At 39.0% G+C, this 20,986-nt stretch overlaps 1 protein-coding gene across 2 annotated transcripts in view; it reads right to left on the reverse strand.

Annotated features, from left to right (window-relative positions):
• The window catches only part of ESR1 (estrogen receptor 1), a 118,583-nt gene that overhangs the window by 85,594 nt on the left and 12,003 nt on the right, over positions 1-20,986 (reverse strand). For both annotated transcript variants that reach the window (XM_037391925.1, XM_037391926.1), the window contains exon 2: positions 536-726. In XM_037391925.1, coding sequence (XP_037247822.1) covers positions 536-726 — 191 coding nt within the window. The remainder of the gene's footprint in view (positions 1-535; positions 727-20,986) is intronic.

Here is a 20,986-nt window from a genome sequence, read left to right on the forward strand (position 1 = left end):
CTTCATCAAAGAAACATTCCTTTTCAATATTGGTTCTCAAAAGACATCTCACATCTTCAAAGAATTGAGATTTGGATTGAACCATCTTGCTAATGAAGCACTAAATTTAGTAAATCAGTTGACATAAATTCATCGTCATCTGACAGGGAATTCTCAAAAAAAACCCCAACTGTTTTGTATAAAAACTTAATCACAGAAAAGAAAGATACATTGCCTGAAAGAGGGGTCATCTTGATGCAATAGAGATTTTTAAGTTACATTTCTCACTGCCTCTGTGGTCAGACATACCTAAACCTAGGACGACATAGAGAAACTTTTCTTTCCCTTATTAATCTTCGACAATAAATTACACTGTATTTCATACCTGTTGGAAGTATTCATCAAATAGAGCTAAAAAAATACATGGCAAAGCACAGCAGCTGTTAATGAAAACCCAATAAATGTCATTGTCCTGGGCTCAGGCTACAATCCCAAGCAGCTTCACAGTTTCCTTAAGACTAAAGAGTACAGGGGTTTCACTTGAACACTTTATTACCTTGAATACTCCTTTTGAAAAAAGCTTTGCAGCCCTCACAAGACCAGACCCCATAATGGTAGCCTGAAGCGTAGTCGTTACAGACAGCACAGTACCGGGTCTCCTTGGTGGACTCCATGGACAGGGTCCCTTTCTCGTTGGTGCTGGACATCCTTTCCCGGATGCTGTGGCGCCTGGTATCAGAGCTTGGCCTGTTAATAGCAAAACAACAATCATTCTTTCAGCAAGGTTAAGGCTCACCCACTCATACAGATTGTGAGAAAGAAAAGCAGATATAGTTCTGAAATGACAGATGGACAGAAAAATAATCTTTTATCACCCTCTGTCTTCTTCTAGTTGGAAAGGTGTAGAACCAGCAAGATACAGGGGAATTTCTCACAAATAAATCTGGTGTTATTAGGTGTTGTATCTTGAAAAATTAAGAAGTTATTTGATAGTCATAATTTTTCCTCAAGACATTACAAAGGAATACAAAAAAAATCAGCATGCTTTTGTGTATCTGCTCCTGTACAAAGGGTTCAGCCTGACTGCAGTATCAGTAGGCAGTTTGAGAATCTGCAGCAAAAATCACTTAATGTTTGCATCTGAATTTGCAAGTTACTTAAATTATTAACCAGGTTATTTTCAAGCATTATTGCCCAATTAGAGATGCAAACTTTCCTTACATTGTCAAAGACATAGTAGTGCATAAAACAGTCTCTATTCGCATTAGAATACCACTTTAATAAAAAATAAGAAGTGGTTTTAACACAAGAAAAGTCAGAAGGTATTAAAAATTGTTGCTGAAGAATTTTCGGTCCAGTGACATACATGTTACTAGACATGCACGACTCATATGTGCAGTATACTACTGAATGAAAACTGAATAAATCTATAATCTAAGTGGCAATGAATTAACATCTAGTCAATCTAGTGAGAGGTTATTATGGGTAGCTGCTGCAGGTGTGGTAAACAATATTCAAATAGATGAAAGCACATGGAACTACCAAGGGAACCAGAAATTAATTCTGGGATTGCTCCTGGAAGGCAAACAGCTCTTGCAAAACATGCTTTCCAGTAAGAAACTGCACTACAAATTGTCCAGGAGACAAATACAATTGGGTGTGACAGCATCAGACAACCTAAGGCATGAAGAATCCTGCTGTTTACAGTAATTATCTACTTACCATGCATGTTTTAATTGCTGGTTAGTATAACAGGTGGCTCTTATCTCTCCAGAGTCCCAACATTTTCTCAAAGAAACATATCCTGGTTTTGAGTCTAGGAGACCAGGGCGCTGTCTTTCAGATTTCTTCCTACATACCCAATTTTGCCATACTCCCTTCTTCAGCACAGCAAAACTTCCTTTGTTTTGATGAACTGAGGCATCTGGCACCAACAGCACCATCCTGTGCCAAACCAATACTCCCCAGCAGCTTTCTGATTACTCTACATGTGCTCAACCATCTGCTTTCATCTAGCCAAAGTTCTCGGACATCCCCTGCTGCAGTTCATCCCAATGCCCAAAACCTTTCTACCAGCCAAAGCCACCTGGACACTCTCAAACATGCTGCCAGTCACCCCCTCAATACTTTTTATATATAATTTCCATTCCCAAATATGATATGTCTTCATTGAATGGTTTTGAATGGCTATCAGTTATTAGAGAAACATGAGGCTTTACCATGTTATATAGCAGAAACTGCTGCTGGCATCATTCAGGGAAACTGCATTTTTTTAAAACCAAAGTTCTTTACCAAGCCTTATATACCAGCTAATTTTGAGCACTTATTTAAATAATTTTTGTTTCCTTGGGACCTGCACAAGACAGAAAAACTGCAAATGGCAAAGCATTGGCATGGCACAACTCTGGCTTTTTAGTGAAACAGGAAAACTGGAGAATGTCACAATTCTGACAACATGAGTTTAACAAACTAGGCAGGAAAAAAAAATCCTTGTATATTTTAGATGCTGCCACGTGAAAAGGTGAAAACAATATCATTGATAAATCATTATGGGCATAACATATTCTTAGTGTAATTACCCTTTCCAGCTCACCAAACCCAGGTAGCTCTTTTATTCTTCTCCAAGTCCTGAATCTGCCTTTGAATTTGCTTTATCCGAGTGCCTCATTTAATTGACTTCTTTTTTTCTACTGAACACTGATCAAAGCTGTCATTTCTTATCTTCTCCACCCTATTCTCCCCTGCCTGCAACTATCACCTAATCCATCCTCCCAGTATAACTTTTAACAAACCATGATGTGGCTTTTAAATAAACATATATTTTTAGGGGTATAGAACTACAAGAATGTTTAAAATATTTGAGTAAAATAGCAAGCAAGCAAATAACTGTCAATGTAATTTTAACAGCATTAGACTAGTCTGTTAGGTACACATAGCCATCTAATAGATATTTAGAATTTTGGGGTTGTTTTTTCAAAACTGTTACAAATATACCTGTTATTGAAGGTAAGGTTCCCAAAATTATTTTCAGATCAATAGAACTAAAAATAAATTACAATTTTATAAAGCCTAACTTTCAAGTTATTTTTTTAAAAAACAGTAAAAGGAAAAAAAATCAGGTTCCAAAATGATTGCATATTTTTGCATGCTTGTCATAATTTTCCAACACCACACACACACACACTTACTAAAGCAATCCTAGTTTCCTAGTTGGATACAAAAGAAAACACTTCAACTAATAAGTAAAACTCAAATAGAGTAAAGAAATACCAAAAAGGATCAGTCATCACCCAGCCCAGAAAAATTAAATTTTAATCTTTTCAGAATATTTATCTTCACTCAGATCCAGACTAGGTTCACAAATATTTTTTTATTAAAATTTTATTTAAGAATAAGAAAAAATATTGAAAAATAGCCTGGAGGAGGGGGAAAAAAAAAAACTTTTTCTATCTAGAATAGACAAGAACTCTCATAAAAAATGTACTCTCCAAAGAAAATAAGATGCATAGATACTAACAAGGAAGATGCAGTAAAGAGGGACATCTTTTGCCATGCTGCTTGTGGGAAAACTGAGTCCATCCTCAGTCACACAAAGCCACTTTTTCAGGGGGAGGCTGCAGGCAGCAGCAGTGAGACAGCATGCTCCCTCTAAGCACACGCAGGATCCACGGTGCAAGGGATCACAGAGAGACAGGGCAGCAATGCCACTGCTCACTCCTGCCCTTAATGCCCATGCATTTCATATTTGACTTAGACCACCGTTCCTTTCCTGCACACAAACTTGTTACATCGAAAGAGCACTATAAATCTGTTACAGAGACCTTCACAAAGCAAAATGAATCTAAAGATGGTCTTTGCTGGCTTCCCACCCCCAAAATCAGTGCCACTTGAGTGCCACTTGAGCAAGGTTTTGTGAACTGGCCTTGCAGAGTCATCACATTCAGGCTCTTGTGAACCACAGTGGGAAGCACACTAGAACACCCCTAGCCCCATCCTTCTCTGAAATAATACCTTGCCACCCCTTTTCATTTATACAATGAAAATGAAAGCAGGTAGTAAATAAACTCTAGTATGTATTAGAGGAGGTGAGGAGTAAATCTTTTTGAGAAAAGAATATCCCAATAACACAGAGCTTGCAAATCAAAATAACATCTAAATCAAAATAATGGAAATCAGCTGCTAGTTAGTGCACATCACAGACCACTAATGCTGTGTCCTGACAAAAAATAACAGTCTGTTCTTCACCCAGCTTTCAGTTAGGTTTCAAGGGTTAGCCTTCTGGAGAACATAATGCAATAACCTAACCCAACTTTAATAACTGTGGCAAGATCATCATTCCTAAAATACAATAGCAGAACCCTTTCAACAACTTTCTTTGTAATCTATGCTAATTATAACATCAACACCAAAAAAAAAAAAAAAAAAAAGACCAAAAGTTCTGTCAACTAAGTTTATGAAAGAGAAACACAAATCAAAAGGAAAGAAAACCCCAGATAAAGCCCTCCCTCCAAGACCCACACCAAAACAGAACAAATTAGAAAGCAAAAAACCCTCAGAATTTACTGCTCATTTCCAAATGTAATAACATAGCAGACATAAAATGGAAAGTGTTTTGAAACCTACAGAGCAGAAGAAACTTGTCTTCCACACTCACTTTCATGTTTTTCCACCTATGTCGCACTGAGACTGCTCTTCAATAGATCTGTTAGCAAACAAGACACCTCTGCTTTAAACATTCACTCATCACCTGCAACTCTGAATCAGCATAGAGATCATTAACCCCATGTTGACTGTAAGGTGAAAAGAATGCTTACAGGAAGGAATTGTGGTTTTATAATATAAACTCAGGGTTTTATATCACCGTAATCTGACTGTCAGGCAGCATGAATTTAGGAAACCCACATTACAAATCCACCCAACAGCAAGATAAGGCCCACTTTACAACAACCCCAGCTTTATCTGAAATAAAGAGATTTCATAGGTAGTTCTTAAGGGAAAAGTCATTTAAGCAGTTAAAGCAGACACCTTGAAAAATTCTAGTTTTCTGATTTTACTTTCATACAAGAAACTTTAATTTGCAGCTGTTAAATCTTTCTTACCAGAATGGATGGAAGTTCACAGTGTAAAAAGCCTCAAAACTGATGGCCATTTCAAAAGCAGTCAACATCTAGCACAAATGCTTTTCCACACATCGGACTTATAACACCATTCTACTGTTCAATATGAAATTATTTAACTTGCTGTTAGTATGTGATTTACTACATGGGGCAAAATATTTATGAAAGATTATTTGGACAGAATTAGGTCCTTGAAAATACTTAAAAGACATCTCAAGGAGAAGTACTGCAACAAGAATGACAAAGTATAAAAATAAACAGAAAATTGCCCAGTACATTAAGCACCTCAAAACTGTACTCTCAGAAAGCTCCAATGAATCTGAACAACAAAAAAAAACCCATAAGCCATCCAAATTAAAATGTTGGCTTAAAACAAATATCCCAAAATGCCTAGGGTTGTAATTAAGCTAAATACAACTTGACGATGAAGAGACACAGTCTTACACAGAGCTGTATATCAGACAGAATCACAAGATATTTTAGGATAGATGGGACCTTGGGAGGTGGCCCCATGCCGAGGCAGCATTGGCACAAGACAGGCTACAGCAATGAGGGTGCATTCCAACAACGGGACCAGAAGCCTTGGCTGATCCTCCGCTGGTGATGAAGATCAGCTGGGGCTCACCCTGGGCCTGATTGTGAGTGATTTCCGATCTATGGCTCTGAGCACATTTCTCTCACTCTCTTCCTCCCCAAAACAGAATGGTTTTGTCTATGCTACCAAGGGAGAGGGACTCTTGCAGAGCTTCTGCTGGAACCATGCCCCAGGAGAGGATTAGTCAGCCAAACCAAACTGTGCCTGAGAGCGTGAAGCTATTAAGCAGTGAGAGCCATCCTGCTGGTGTTTGCACCCATGCCCTGGCCTTATTTAGGTAACTAAAAATACATGCAGGCCTTTCTTGCCCCGCTATCCTTAGTTTACTCCCTGATCATCAGCAAGTTAATGTCTGGCTGCAGCATTAAAAATGATAGTAATAAGCATTTCCCTTACACAGCAATAATGCCCCTTGCATCTTAGTGCCTACCTCACTAAATGTGATACTTAAGTTCATCTACAATTTCTATATGGGATAAATACAGATGTAAAAGTTTGATACTCCTGGGTGAAAATAAGCTGTAGGCTGAGAAGGAGCTGCCTGTAATTCAGATCTCTAAATGGCTTTCCACCAGGCTAAATACAGAGTGCAACCAGAAAGGCCACCAGAGCAGAACTGTACAGCACCTTCCTTCCCACCTGTGACAGCAATGCCGGAGGAGACCTTCATGCTAGAGAAATCTCCCCTGGTCACTTCATATTCCTTTCATGGGTTTGGCTCATATCTCCCCTTCTTCAGGATGAGTGCAGGGACACCTAAACATAATTACCTATGTAGAAGACCCTAAGCTAGTGCAGTGAATGGACGAGGTGAAGAAATAATTGACATAAAGGAATGAGGAGAAGCAATGTAAAGGACTACTTTAAAAATAACAGAAGATACATGTGAAGGCCAACTAAGAAAAAAAATTTGCAAGGAAACCAACTGAAAGCAGGACAGGTTTTAGTGCAGCAAAAAGGAAAAAAGGATAACTGACATGAGAGAAATTTAAGAAAAATATTAAAAGAAATGAAGTCATATGAAAGTTGAATAATAAAATAATCCTAAAATATTGACAGTATTTTACAATGTCTCAGAAAATGTATTTTATAGTCAGAAGACTCTGGGATGTTTTCTTTAGAACTAGAATAAAATACAATTTTATGTGGTAACTAAAGTAAAATAACTTGGGAAAAATAACCCAGTATTGACCAAGAAATGGTAGTGTTGAGGACAGGCTCTGTCAACGTAAGAACAAAAGTTTATCTCCTTAGGTCACCAAAAGTTCTTATCCAACATGAAATTAAACATTTCTTTTGGCACTAGTTCTATCATCTTCCTCCATCCTTAACTCTGGTTAATTTTAAAATGGGTGATTTAAATAATACATTTAGATATGTCAAAATTAAACCATGCCATGTGTGAAGAAAAATCTCGGAATCTCAGAATCATCTAGGTTGGAAGAGATCTCTTGAGATCATCTAGTCCAACCCGCTGCTCAAGCAGGGTATTCTAGAGCAGGTTGCCTGGGCCCACATCCAGTACAGTTTTGCATTTCTCCAAGAATGGTGACTGAAAAAACCTGTGTCAGTGCTTGGTGCCACAGTAAAAGAATGTTTTCTTATGTTCAGGTGGAAATAGGTATATTTTAATTTGTGCCTTTGATACTATTTTTTTTTTTTCTGCAAGGGTACCTTGCTGGCTCATGTTCAGCTTGCTGGTCACCAGGAACCCAAGGTCCCTTTCTGCAAAGTTACTTGCCAGCTAATTGGGCCCTAGAATGTACTGGTTGGTGCCTGGGGTTATTCCCCTGAAGGTGCAGGAATTTGCATTTCCCCTTGTTGAACTTCATGAGGTTCCTGTCAGCCCATTTTTCCAACCTGTAGTGGTCCCTCTGGATGGCAGCACGACACTCTGGTCTGTTAGCCACTCCTCCCAGTTCTGTCTCATCAGCAGACTTGCTAAGGATGCCCTCTGTCCCATTGTAAGTCAATAATGAATACGCTGAACAGTACTGGCTCCAGTACTGAGTCCTGGGATACACCACTAGTTTGTTGCCTGGTTTCAAACACTAGTTTCAACAGGAATTAGTGGCACTGATTGTGGCCCTCTGGGTCTGGTTGTTCAGCCAGTTTTTAATCCCTTTCAGTGTCCACTTACCTAACCCATACTTTGTCAACTTGTCATAGGATCGTAGAATCATTTAAGTTGGAAAAGGCCTTTGAGATCATTGAGTCCAACTGCAAACCTAACGCTGCCAAGTCCACCACCAAACCATGCCCCTAAGTGACACATCTGCAGGTCTTTTAAATGCCTCCAGGGATGGTGACTCAACCACTTCCCTGGGCAGCCTGTTCCAATGCTTGACAGCTCTTCCACTGAAGACATTTTCCTAATATCCAATCTAAACCTCCCCTGGTGCAACTTGAGGCCATTTCCTCTTGTCCCATCACTTGTTACGCAGGAGAAGAGACCAACACCCACCTCACTACAACCTCCTTCCAGGTAGCTGTAGAGACCAATACAGTCCCCCATGAGCGTCCTTTTCTCCAGGCTAAACACCCCCAGTTCCCTCAGCCGCTCCCCATCAGACTTGTGCTCCAGACCCTTCCCCAGCTCCGTTGCCCGTCTCTGGACACGCTCCAGCACCTCAGTGTCTGCCTTGCAGTGAGGGGCCCCAACCTGAACACAGGTTCCCTCACCGGTGCCGGGTACAGGGCGGCGATCACTGCCCTCGTCCTGCTGGCCACACTGCTTCTGACACCAGCCAGGACGCTGTTGGCCCCCTTGGCCACCTGGGCGCACTGCTGGCTCATGCTCATGGCTGTCACCCAGCACCCCCAGGCCCTTTCCCACCAGGCCCTTTCCAGCCGCTCTGCCCCAGCCTGTAGCGCTGTGTGGGGCTGGTGTGACCCAGGTGCAGGACCCGGCACTGAGCCCTGTTGAACCTCATGCAGTTGGCTGGGCCCATCCAGCCTGTCCAGGTCCCTCTGCAGAGCCCTCCTGCCCTCAAGCAGATCAACACTCCCACCCAACTTGGTGTCATCTCCGAGCTTACTGAGGGTGTGCTCGATTCCCTCATGCAGATCATGGATAAAGATATTAAACAGATAAAAATATTAATCTCTTCTAAATCCATTTGCTAAAGTCAGTATAAATTTGCACATCTTTCAGCCCCTTAAAACTTATTTTTTGACAAATTTAATTTTTTTCTCAGATCTGTCACTAATATTTGCAGACTGGATTAAAGTTTAGAGAGATGTTCTATACACAGTCACTGCACAGTCCATGGCATTTCCAGCCACATTTTCTGGAGGTTCTATTTACGGAAGGCAAAGAGCACCCAGGTTCCTTGTTCACATGCTTGATACATGAATATGGATGTTTTCATTATTTCCCTTTCCCATACTTCCACTCTCGGGGTCAGTTTTCCATAGTTTATAAATGTGAGCAGCTGACCCCCTTCACAACATAGAAGTTTGCTCAACATTCTGAAAAACATGGAAGCTTTCCTTGGGGATGGCAAGGGAGTTGCGGGGTGTGTTTAAAAGAGGAAAGAGATCAATCTATTTGTCAGTTCAATGGGTCTGAAATTTGAATTTATACAAATAAGTCTTCAGAATAAATACTGAGAAATTAGTACTGTTTCATTCTATTAATCAGTGCGGTTGGAATTTAAACTACAACTCACAGGGTCATTTTCATTAGTCTTAAGTGGTGGTATAGCTGTACCTCACTGAGTAGAATAGAACTCAAACAATTCTGAAGCAATGGAAATTTTCTGGCTTTTTTCTTATGCACAGAAGGTTAGTAATTTCTTTCTGTACATAAGGTGAATGCAGAAACACCCACATACATGCTTTATATGAATATACATTAAAAGAAGATTCACATTTTAAATATAGCACACGGCTGAACTGCACCTTGCAAATACAACTGAAACTTTCATTTATCCCTGCTGCGCATATATATATTATCTTCATTTATATGACCATACTTTTTACAAGGCAACAGCTCATCAGTGCACAAAATAAAAAGAATTCTTTAAATGAGCAGCTATTCTGTCTGGTGTTTTTTTCCTGACAGTTCAGTGTCCGGTGCCTTACTATCAGCACACTATCCAAATTCAGCTATAACATCAGAATTAATTTCCTTCCAAGATTTCCCTGCCACTATAGCATTTTAGCAGTTGACAGGTGCTAATGAATGTATTTTTCCAATCCTCTTGTGAGTTGAAAGGATAAAAAATGAGGCTGAGAGAGATTAAGGTCAAAAGTATATAGTGAGTTATGTGCAACCTAAGTTTGTTAAGTACCCACCATTAAATAACATCTTGAATGTTCAGAGTGCTACTTCCCTTGTCTGCAATTGCAAGGTTAAATGTTCAACACTTACATGAATCAGACCGTAGGACTTCCATTCAGCACAAAGAAAATTCCAAAACAACATGAGAATACCTGGGAGGAGTTTGATTTAAATGGTTTCTGAACTTCACAGAAGCATTTGTGTCAGGGTTAAACAGAGAATTTAGTTCCCCAGGCCAGCAATCAGCTGCCTTCACATAACACTTCTTGAAATTTTTGCCTTATTCCTTTTTTTATTTACCAGTCTTTGCAAAAAATGAGTAGAGAATTTACAAAGAGTGACATATTTCACTATATGGGCATGACACATTCCAGAGTTGATCCTTTTCATTTATTGAAACAGCAGCCCACTTATGATTACCTTATAATTATGAAAATAAGTATTATAATAATAATCACAAAGGCACAATAAGACCAAATAAGATTTGCACAGGTCGTCTTAATTTGAGCTTATTAAAAATAAAAGTTTGCAAATGTTTTTTCTGTGTAGCTTCTCACACTGAAGAGGACATCTAGAAAACCAAAAATGTTATCCTTCTGCCTCATATTTATAGTCACAATCAGCAGGGCTGGGACATGTTGGTGCACCTCTCGCTTGCCTTAACGCAGCAGGTGATGGCAGGAGATCACTGCCATTCCTGAGCAGCAGAGGAAGGTTATGAGTGATACCTGCTAACAGCTGTACATTTTGACACTACAAGTCCTTTATTCTACTCTTGTTTGTGAGAAATGAAAGCTAGTAAATACACAAAGGCTGCTGCCACTGCTGTCAGTGGAAGTGTCTGCTCTGTCCTTCCACAGCTCTTCTTTTTCAAATGCTCTTGCTTGATCCACCCAGTTCCTTTTGTCCTATTCTTACACTTAACTGTACCTTTGGGCTTTTCCTTCCAGACTCAGTCTCCCTGTCCAGAAAGGACAAACTCATCTTCTTCTCCAGTGTGTGGCCTGACTCTCTGGCTACTTCCATGCCCAGACTCCCTGCAGGCACCTCACACAAAACTCTCCTTCTCCTTCTATCATTGCTTACTTTCCTTGTGTCCTGAGCAGAAAGGTTCTGCTCTTCTGCCTCACTCTGTACCCTTTTAACCTGTCTGCCAAGATTACTTAGCTCCTGTTAATCTTGATATACAAGATTTCTTTCCTTTGACCTGCCCCACCAGTTCCACAAACACATACTAAGATTTGTAACTGAGGAAGGACTGAGGGACCCGAGAATTGCCATTTGTTGACCATGTATAACTCATTGCTCATAAAAGGACAAAATTATACTTTTTACCAAGGCTGAACTTAAAATCTCTGAAATAATGAGCTGTTCACCACAATAAGTGCTATGAACTATCGACAAAAAAAACCTATTATGTTTCAAGTCAGTCAAAACAGAATTTAAAAATATAAAGTAAAAAAACCAAACAAACAAACAAAAAAAACCAAAACCAAACCATCAACACAATTATTATTTTTTTTATGATAGCTTTAAAGCTATGAAATGTCATTTATGTAAAGGGTCTTGCCTTCTATGGTTTGTACTTCTGTCGTTTCTCCTCTGGGCTGGGACTGCACTTCTTGTAAGGCAAGCCTTCGTCACAGTAACCACCCTCATTGGAGCTCTGAGGTTCTGTGTGCCAAGACACCTTGCCCATGGGATAAAACAGGGGCCAGAAACACATCTTTGAAGAACTAATTGAGAGATGTCATGCAAGCCATAATATGTGATAAATCCCATAATATTTCTTGCCAGAATTTCACTTCTGAATTAAGAAAAAATATTACCCTCATTAATATTTTGGAGACTATTGAAATCAACACCGAAATCAAATTTCTGCAAAAAAAAGGTTCGGACAACAAAATTCCTCTTTATTTTTTAATTTTCAAGCAAAAAACATTTTCTGTGGGATTTTCATTTTGCAGAAATCCAGTTTTAAAAAGTTTTTACAGAAAGATATTCAAACATCAAAACGTTTATTTTCATGTAATACACAAAGAAATACAAATGTACATAATAAGCAAGAAGAATCCCAAGACACATGCATAGGTACAGTTCTGCAGGGTTAAGCAGGAGCAGAACTCGATGCTAACTACAAGTAGTCAAACTGTCCTACAGTCTCAATGTGAAAGTGACATGAACAGACCTAAAAAAATTACATACTCTTCAATCACTATACACTAACATTCAGTAAAGCAGGGACAGAGTATCGCTGAAAAGATTATATATCTAGACCTGCCCCACTGGAACTTGTTTTAACTCATCCTTACGTTATTTCCAATAATTCAGCCTCTCTCCGTGGACTGTTTGCTGCTTCACTACAAATCGTTCAGCCTAAGTCCTCTCTGCTGGAATCTAAGTTCATTTGTCCTCAGCTCTTTTTAGTTAGCCCAGAGAACAATTCGGCTGCTGCCCTCTCAGTACATATTCTACCTTTGTAAGGCTCCTGCTACACCAGCTCTCAGCCTTCAGCCTTCCTTCCAGAGTCTCCTTCAATTCCCCCATCTTGCTGCTCTCATAAGGACTTTGATTGCCCCTCAGTGGGCATAATTCTGAAAGAGGCCTTGCCAGTCTCTCCTGAAACAACATATTGACCTGTTCATCTGTTCTTCTGTTCACAGAATAAAATTTTACTTTTCTGCAAAAGATTACTGTTGTCTTGTATTTAGCTCATTATCTTCTCTACCCCTTAGGCTATTATGTATTCTACAGTCCTTTTGCCTACTTAGTAATTCCCCAGTTGTACTTGTGCATTAGATTTCTCCATCCCAAAGACTGGGCACCACACTGACCTTTAGTGAATTTGAGAAATATTTAATGTTTCAGATTCTGTTCTGGCAACCAGCGCTAGGAAAACGTTCTCTTACATACTTACCTTTCAGGTGGCCCATTTACAGTTCTCTACTACTTTTAACAATTGGCAGATAACATTTGCCTATTTAAAATTAATGGTACTATTTTATCTTTGGAGTAAAATATCTGCAAATTATTGTTTTTACGTATCTTTTGAATCCCTGATTACTGGATGATCCTCCTTCTCTTTAAGGAACACAAGTGAAATAAATATTTTGAGCCAGTTCCCCAGGATCCAAAATAATGACCAGCCAACTTGCTCAGGGTTTCTCTGCCCGTGTGTACCTCCTGCCAGGCAGAGTTTTGCCTGGGCACTATCTGTCTCTGTCACAATCTCTCAGATCAGTTAGGCAATCCCACAGACTAGTGCATGAAGAGTCATCTGAGGAAAAACATTAACCCACTGTCTAAAAGCATGCCAAATTTGATGAAAAAGCTGCTGAAACAAAGTGCCTCTGGGAAACGCACATATATGATTTTCTGGCAGCAATACTGAGTTGGTGTGTGGCTCTGGGGACAGAAGCAACAGGGACCTGAGTGTGACAATCAGCTGTGCCCACAAGTGTGTCAGAGTGGAGCCCGCCCCCACCCTCACCAACACTCTGGAAACATGGACACCGGACATCTCACTTTAGTGTAAATGGTCAGAAGAATAAAATACGTTTGAAAAGCTGGAAGCATGAACAACATCAAAAGGCAGCTTCAGCTGACAATCTCCAGAAATCTCTACAGCTTTCATGCTTAGAAACATCTAGTCACCCTTGTCTCTACTAAAGCTATGCTAAGCCTCAAAGACCAAGCTGAAAAGTTGTACCGCTGTATATCTCACGTGTCTTACGAATTTTGTGAAGAAGCTGAAGTTCAGCCTTCCATATAAGAATATAACACATCCAGAAGAGGTCTTTTCTCGGGATTTCACTTTTCTTAGCAAACTTCCTTCAGAATTACTCAGTCACTTGGCTATTTTAGTTTTTCTTTTCTAACATTCAGATAAACTAGCACAATCCTACCATCTGAAAGGAAAAGGTTAAATGCACTCAATAGATTGGAAAAGGGTGTTTCAGGAAATGCTGTCAGATTCTTACACTTACCTCCAGACAATTTCAAAGGTAAATGCCAGCAAAAACACAGGAATCAGTCATAAATCTTCCTTCACCATGCCTTTATAGGACTTTTATGGGCTTGTATGTTCCTTTTATTCCTGGACAAGCCCTCTTTCCAAACACTTCAGATGCACACATTAAGACTGCAGTTTAACCAGTTGCCCAAAGCTTCATTAAATTCCTAGGAAAATCTTTCAATGACCAACCTTAAACAAGACATTTTTAAAGAAAAATGCTTAAAAGATATAAATGTTCTCCTTTACATCAACCTCAAAAAATATGTTAAATATGAATGCAGATTGTGTAACACAACATTACAATGTAGATAACATTGTTTCAATCTAAACCAATCTATGATTTAAAATGGCTGTTTTTCTTTTAAATAACATTTTAAACTGAAAATATAACTGAGTACACTGCAATTTGAAAAGAAACTTTTGAAACAAAACACCGGCACAGCCACATATGATCCTAACAAAGAAATCAGAGGGCTCTGGGCCACAAGGAAATAAAAGACTACTTAAAGTAATGCTTTTAAGTTCATCAAAGTGCATGCAGACCTCTTGAACCAACTGATACAAAGCACAGGGAAGAGACAAAAATCTTTTCCCAAAGAGTTTACAGCCCAGGCCAACAAGCCACTCTGGCAGCTGCTAGCAAGAATACAAAAAGACTAGGCAGAGGTGCCAAGCCCAAAGACACTATGTGGGCAGCAGGGAAGGAACTAGGCACTTAGGAAAATCTGACACTTGCACGTAGAAATGCTTGTGTACTTGCCTCAGAAGATGTGGTTTATCAGCAGCTTCTTGTTTGTGCCCCAAAACAGTAAACCCTAGGAACAGAGCCTCTGCAGTCCTTGAACTAAAATTGCACAGTCTAGGGCCCAGCGAAAGAAAAAAAAAAAGAGTTCCTAAACATACAGACCTGTTTGTGCTTAAGCCAGTTTCATCAAATCAAACTACTAATACATGGGACCTACACAATCCCCATAACACAAGCAGATTAATTTCCTTGCAATCCACGGCTAGCCTGCAGTATCAGCAGGAGATGAAATCCCATCCACAACTGGTACACTGTGTGTTGTGGTGCCACACTTGCTTGACAGTTGAAAAGACAGAGGCACCAGCCCTAGCTGATGCCCATGTACAAGGAATGTGCATCCTAGAAATTAAACTATGGCTTGGAAGTCACACGCTTGAAAGTATAACAAGTTTAACAGATGGGACAAAAGCACGTGGCTGAGTGTTAACAATCAAAGGACGGGTGACATAAGCATGACAGAAGGCAAACAAATAGCCCATCTGAAAACACATCGTACTGACCAGTCATTGCATACAAGGGCTGCATTTCACCTGCAGCATTGGGCTACTAAACATGTTCACAGCACTCTAGTACTGTCCGGCCAAAAGAATACCTGTGCTTTGTAGCTTGTTATATACTCTTCTTCTTCTTCTGTTAAGAAAAATTAATAACAAATCATGTCACGTTTCAGCCTTGAGAAGTCTGGACCTGAGTAGGGAAGATGCAAACCTCAAAGTAGCATGCTTTAGTTTGTCCTTTCAGTCAAAATGGAGGCAAGACGGATGCACACAGAAATATGATATCTCACAAAATCCGAGTAGTTTGTGGGGAAACATTGCTCCAGCTGAGGTACTTGATTCATACTTGTTCTCTGGAAAGTGATGAATTCCACTTTGCGTGCCAATTAATTCTTTGAATATTAATGAAGAGTAAACCATGTGATAGACATGTTGAAGTTTGAAACAGAGCAGTGAAGTCTAGCAATGCAAGGTAGCCTAGTCATTAGGTGTGTGCTATCTTTATAAGGCCAGGCCTCATTGACACAGTGAAATAAAATGTAACTTATCTATAATGTTTGTCATAGATGATCTCCAGAAACAGAAAATTACATATGCTAAAAATATAGTTGAAAGTGTAAGAAATAGAAAATAAAATTAATAAGAAAGAAAAGCTGAAGTGATTGTTATATAAAGCATACAATTTGAGACACCTCTGCCAAACTGATTTTCAAAATGATTTTAAAGTTTTTAGATCCTACAGTTCTCCTTCCCTTCAAGTAACCCCTAGACATCACTTCTGAAAATTTAGTGTTAAAGGTTACAACGGCTGTCATTTTTCCTTATGTCTAAGAAGTTAGAGCTGCAAACTGTTGCCACACTGGGCAGTCTTGCTCGCCCTTCATTTCTGGCCATAGACACTTAGGCCCAGAGTAGCAAATTAATGCTGTTCAACACACAGCCACAAAACCTGAGAAAAAGGAGACCAGAGAACACAGGGTGAAGAAAGAAGGATCCCAACTGTGTGGTCACATTGGTTTACTAATGCAGCCACAAGAATCATGACCAGAAATGTGACGGGAAAAACTTTCAGTGGGAACTTTCAGCTGATCAGACTAATGGTTACATTACAGCTGTATAACGTATTAATATAGCGGATTGAAAAACTGGACTGTGTTCTTTTCCTTACTCCTCTGTATCTTCTATTTCCTGCTTGTAGACTGAAGATCTTTCTGTTGTTCTTCATGTGCGTCTCAATCATCAGTACTAACCAAATAGTAAACAATAAGTTTTACGTATCTACATTATCTAAATTATCCCAAAGTAGTTAAAATATTCATTCAGATAATGTCCACAGATAAATTTGCATATGCTGAACTATGCAATCAATAGTAAATAAAGAAAACCTGGTAGGAAATACATTCATATAGCTAACTGCACATAATATATGTTTGCAAAACTGCTTGTTGATGTATTTTGGAAGTAACACGCAGCAATGTGTGAGAAATCAGGTCTGTGAGAAATCGGTGCACTTGCCTTTTGTGTTGGTGATATTTTTGTTTCAAGACATTAAGAGGTTACATTTTGTTTTGGCAAATCCTTGTCATCTAATTGTGTTATTTCTTATTCCTCACTGCAACAGAGAATACGCTGAAGTGCTTCAGAGGTGCCACAATATAGCACCTCATTAATCTCACTTTTTATTGTTGGTAGGCGGTAATTGCTCCCTGCCCTAAAAATTACAAAGGAAGGAAAAAGTCTGTTAGATAGAGGTTTTTTTTCCATGCAGCATTAAATGTACAGTATTATGGACACAGTAGCCACACTTCTGTCATGACATTTATAAACATATTATTAACTATTCACATGTGACACACATAATACCAGTGTACTAGATGCAAGGAACCCCTGCTGAATCTTTTTTCTTTCTTTTCCAGATATGCACGCTTCCTGTAAATGCAAGAAAAAAGTGGAACCTGGGTGGGTGGGTTTTTTTTCTTGCATAATATTCTTTAATGGTTACCTATGGCAAAAAAATTATCTATTTACTCATTTCTAGCCAAAATATTCCCTGTTGCATACAGCTGAATGTTGGAAGTGGATGCTGTACTAAGCTTGGCATGGCAAATCTATCAACCCACCCTGGTCCAACCCAAGCCTCAGCAGGAAAGCAGCAGGTCAGTGGAGCTGAGGCTGGTGGCTGACTACAGCACATCCCTGCGCACCTCTGCTGGCAGCATCTGATCACAGCCACTCTGCCCCTCACAGCATTAGGACTGAGCAGGAGCCAGCAGCTATGACTCACCTTTCTTCAAAACAACCTAACAGATTTTGCATTTCCTCAGACCAAAATGGACCCAAAAGTTTCCAACACTCTATTTCAGATATTACTCTTCCAGAAAATTATTGGAATGAGCAGCAGCTTCAGACACAACACCAGGCTCTCATCTAGGCTTACTGTGGTATAAATATGAGCAAAAATAATGCTTGATTTTCAAACAGTCCATGTATTAAAAATATATATCAGAAGTATTCCATAAGACAAACAGGTTGATATTTGAATTATTGTCCAAAGGCCTCTGTTACTTGATTTACTTCTTTTTTTGGTTTTAATTTTGTTCCAACCTTAATAAAAATACTTAGAAGCATCAATAACAGTTCTAAAGTTCTACTGTCTTTCTTCATATGGCTCCACCTAACATCTCAGGTACTTGTTTTTAAATTGAAGCACATAGCATTAGATAGCCAAGCTTGAAACCATAGTCGCTTGATTTCACATACATATTTACATAGATTTAGAGATGATGAAACTAAATAATTCTAACCAATATCAGTCTGTTTCCAAATCCAGAATCCACAACCAGTTTCAATCAGGTTATCTTGGAAAGTATAATATGAAAAATGGAAAGATAAGCCAACAGCGCAGAGATTCTGACTGAAGATGTCTTAGTTGTGTCTTCATTCTCCAGCCTCAACACTGCTCCACAAATCCCTGTGGGAACTGCCACACCAGACATATTCCTGATTCCTCTTTTCACTTGCTGATAAAATGTGAACACTTCGCATTCATACCCAAGAGCTCAGCTCCTCGCTAGTTCTACACTCTGAAGTACACATCCCACAGGAATTGAACAATGGTACAAGTACACGCACAGCAGCAGGCTCTGAAAAGGTAACTACACGTAACTCTGCATCATGGTGCTTAAGAGAAGGGTTGCTGTTGCAGATGCTAGTGAGTCAGGAGATGAGAAAAAGACATAGGAAAGGAGACATAAAGAGCATCCCACCCCTGTTATGATGCAGCTCTGCAGACCCAGAAAAATCCACCGAACACAACAGACAACAACTCTTAGTTGACTTATAATGTATGTATATAGGTACCTGCAAGTAGGTTTTGGGTTAGATTTGATTCATATTCAAAGCACCTCCTGACAAAAGGTTTGGGTTCTTTTTTGTTTAAGGAGACAGGAGATATTTTTCAGACAGAATTCAGCTAAACCCCTTGGTATATATGTGCAGATGCAAAAAGCAAAAGGCCATATTCTCAGACAAGAAATTGAACTGACTTGAGTTTCATCCTAAGATTTTAAGCAATTATTATTATTATTCTGGGGAAAAAAAAAAAAAAAAACAACCACCAAAAAAAACCCAAACAAACTACTTCAAGTTTAGCAGCAATATTCCTCATGCAGTATTTTATTTCTCCTTTAAAATCCATCAGTTCTTCTCAAAAATACTCTGTGGTAACTACAAGGACGTAATAAGGTAGCCTTGCTGAATTAATGAATCACAATAGTTTAAATCTTTTGTCGTGGATGCAGTATGCTTGCATCATTACAAATTCATTAGCTCAGAAAATGCAGTTGAAATGGGCTCATAGATTGGATCTATGCAAAATCATATTTGATAGGAAATACTCTAGTGGGGTGTTAATTCAGTTCAGTATTAGAATTCAGTTAATATGCAGATTAATATTTGATCTGTGTATCTGAATCTGTACTGAACTTCAAACTTAACTCAGAACCTCTGATTGCAAGTATAAATTGTTTTTCTTACTGCATCATCTTGTACAAGACTTGTTTCTTCTACACAGCAGCTGTGCACATGTCTAATGGTAGAAACACAGCACCTCCTGTCCTCAGAACATCCAAGGATTAAACAGGCAAAGAAGATAGCTTGAGAGTGCTGATAGTATCAAAATGGAAATCTAAGGAATAAAAGTAGCTCTTGAAATAATTTTTCCCTGTAACAATTTTAGTCAATTTTTGTAGAGCTTAGCACAGACCAAAAAAAATGGACAGCTACTGCATTCATTTCCCAGTTGCAGAAAGAGCTGTTCTAAACATTTCTGTAATGATTCATGCATGTAGTAAACAAAACCTCCATTCCTTGACTATGCTGACATGACTGAGGTGTACAGTAAAGCTAGTGAGCTCAAATTTATTAAGCACTGAACTATTTTACTTCTTTTCCATTAGATCTACATTTCTTTTTTCTATTTCTACTTGGCATATTTTAGTTGGGCTAACTTATGTCTAGCATTACACTTTTTAAGGAGTCTCAGTTCTCACAAAAACAGCCTTGAATATCTCCCACACCCAGAGAGATAAATTTGCGGTGAAAACTCTGATTTTTTTATCTGAGATTCAGAATTGGCCATAGGACACAGACCTTGTCCTTGTTTTTTAAAATTTGTTCCTTGATGTCATCAGAAAAGGACCAAGTAGTCAGCAGACAAACCTGAGGAATTTCTCTGGGACAAGGAGACTTTCCCCAAGTAATCTGGTATCAAGCCTACCCTACAAAGACCACCTCCAGACTCCGTTCATTTTAGGCTGCTATGTGACTCAAACATGGTGCTTGTCAGAAGCCATAAAGTGGAGATGTCGGAGACCTGTTATCATTTATTTCTTACCACATCTCCCTCATAATAAACAAGAAAACTCATTTTTCTCTGCTCTCTGGGTTTTAATTCTGGAAAAACCTGGAGGGACAATGCAGAAGTGGGGCCAGTCTCTTAGGCAATGCACCTTTCAGGTTGCTTGCCATTTCCAGATAGGTCCACATTTGTCAACAATAAAATGAAGTAGAGGGGAAACAAGGTATATATGAGTCAGAAAATGGGTCATACATGAAAACAACTTGAAGATATTAATACCTAAAGCTGATATTTAATAAATAATAAAGATGGTGCTAGCCATACACTGATGTTTTTGATTTTCCTGAAAAGACAATCTTGCTCTTGCTAATTTTATTATATTGGGGGGGGGGGGTGTGTGTGTGTGTGTGTAATAAAAAAAGCACACACAGCATTAATATTTGCTCATGTATTGATTTTTGTACTGAAATGCGTGTCTGAAATGAAATCAGCAAAATCCTTCATCCTAAGTAAGAAGGGTCATATCTCAGAGTTCATGTCAGAAGCAAATTAGAGAACATGAAAAACTAGTGCATTAACTGCTTGCTTCTATGCATTCATCCCTTATCTACCTATGAAATAAACAAATGCAAGGTAGCTGAACATGCAATTCCATATAAGGACTGAAGTGGAAATATGTTCATTTTTTCCGAGAAAAATGCTGGGTATGTGTGCTTAACAAGCCTGTAAACCATTTTTGTTCCATTTCAGATACTGTGTTTAGTTATACCATTGCTAGTTTCCAAAACCATTTCCACTGACTGAGCACAATATTTTGGGTTTTCACCCTGGTTCA

This window comes from Falco rusticolus, chromosome 6, assembly GCF_015220075.1.
Source record: "Falco rusticolus isolate bFalRus1 chromosome 6, bFalRus1.pri, whole genome shotgun sequence".
NCBI lineage: Eukaryota > Metazoa > Chordata > Aves > Falconiformes > Falconidae > Falco > Falco rusticolus.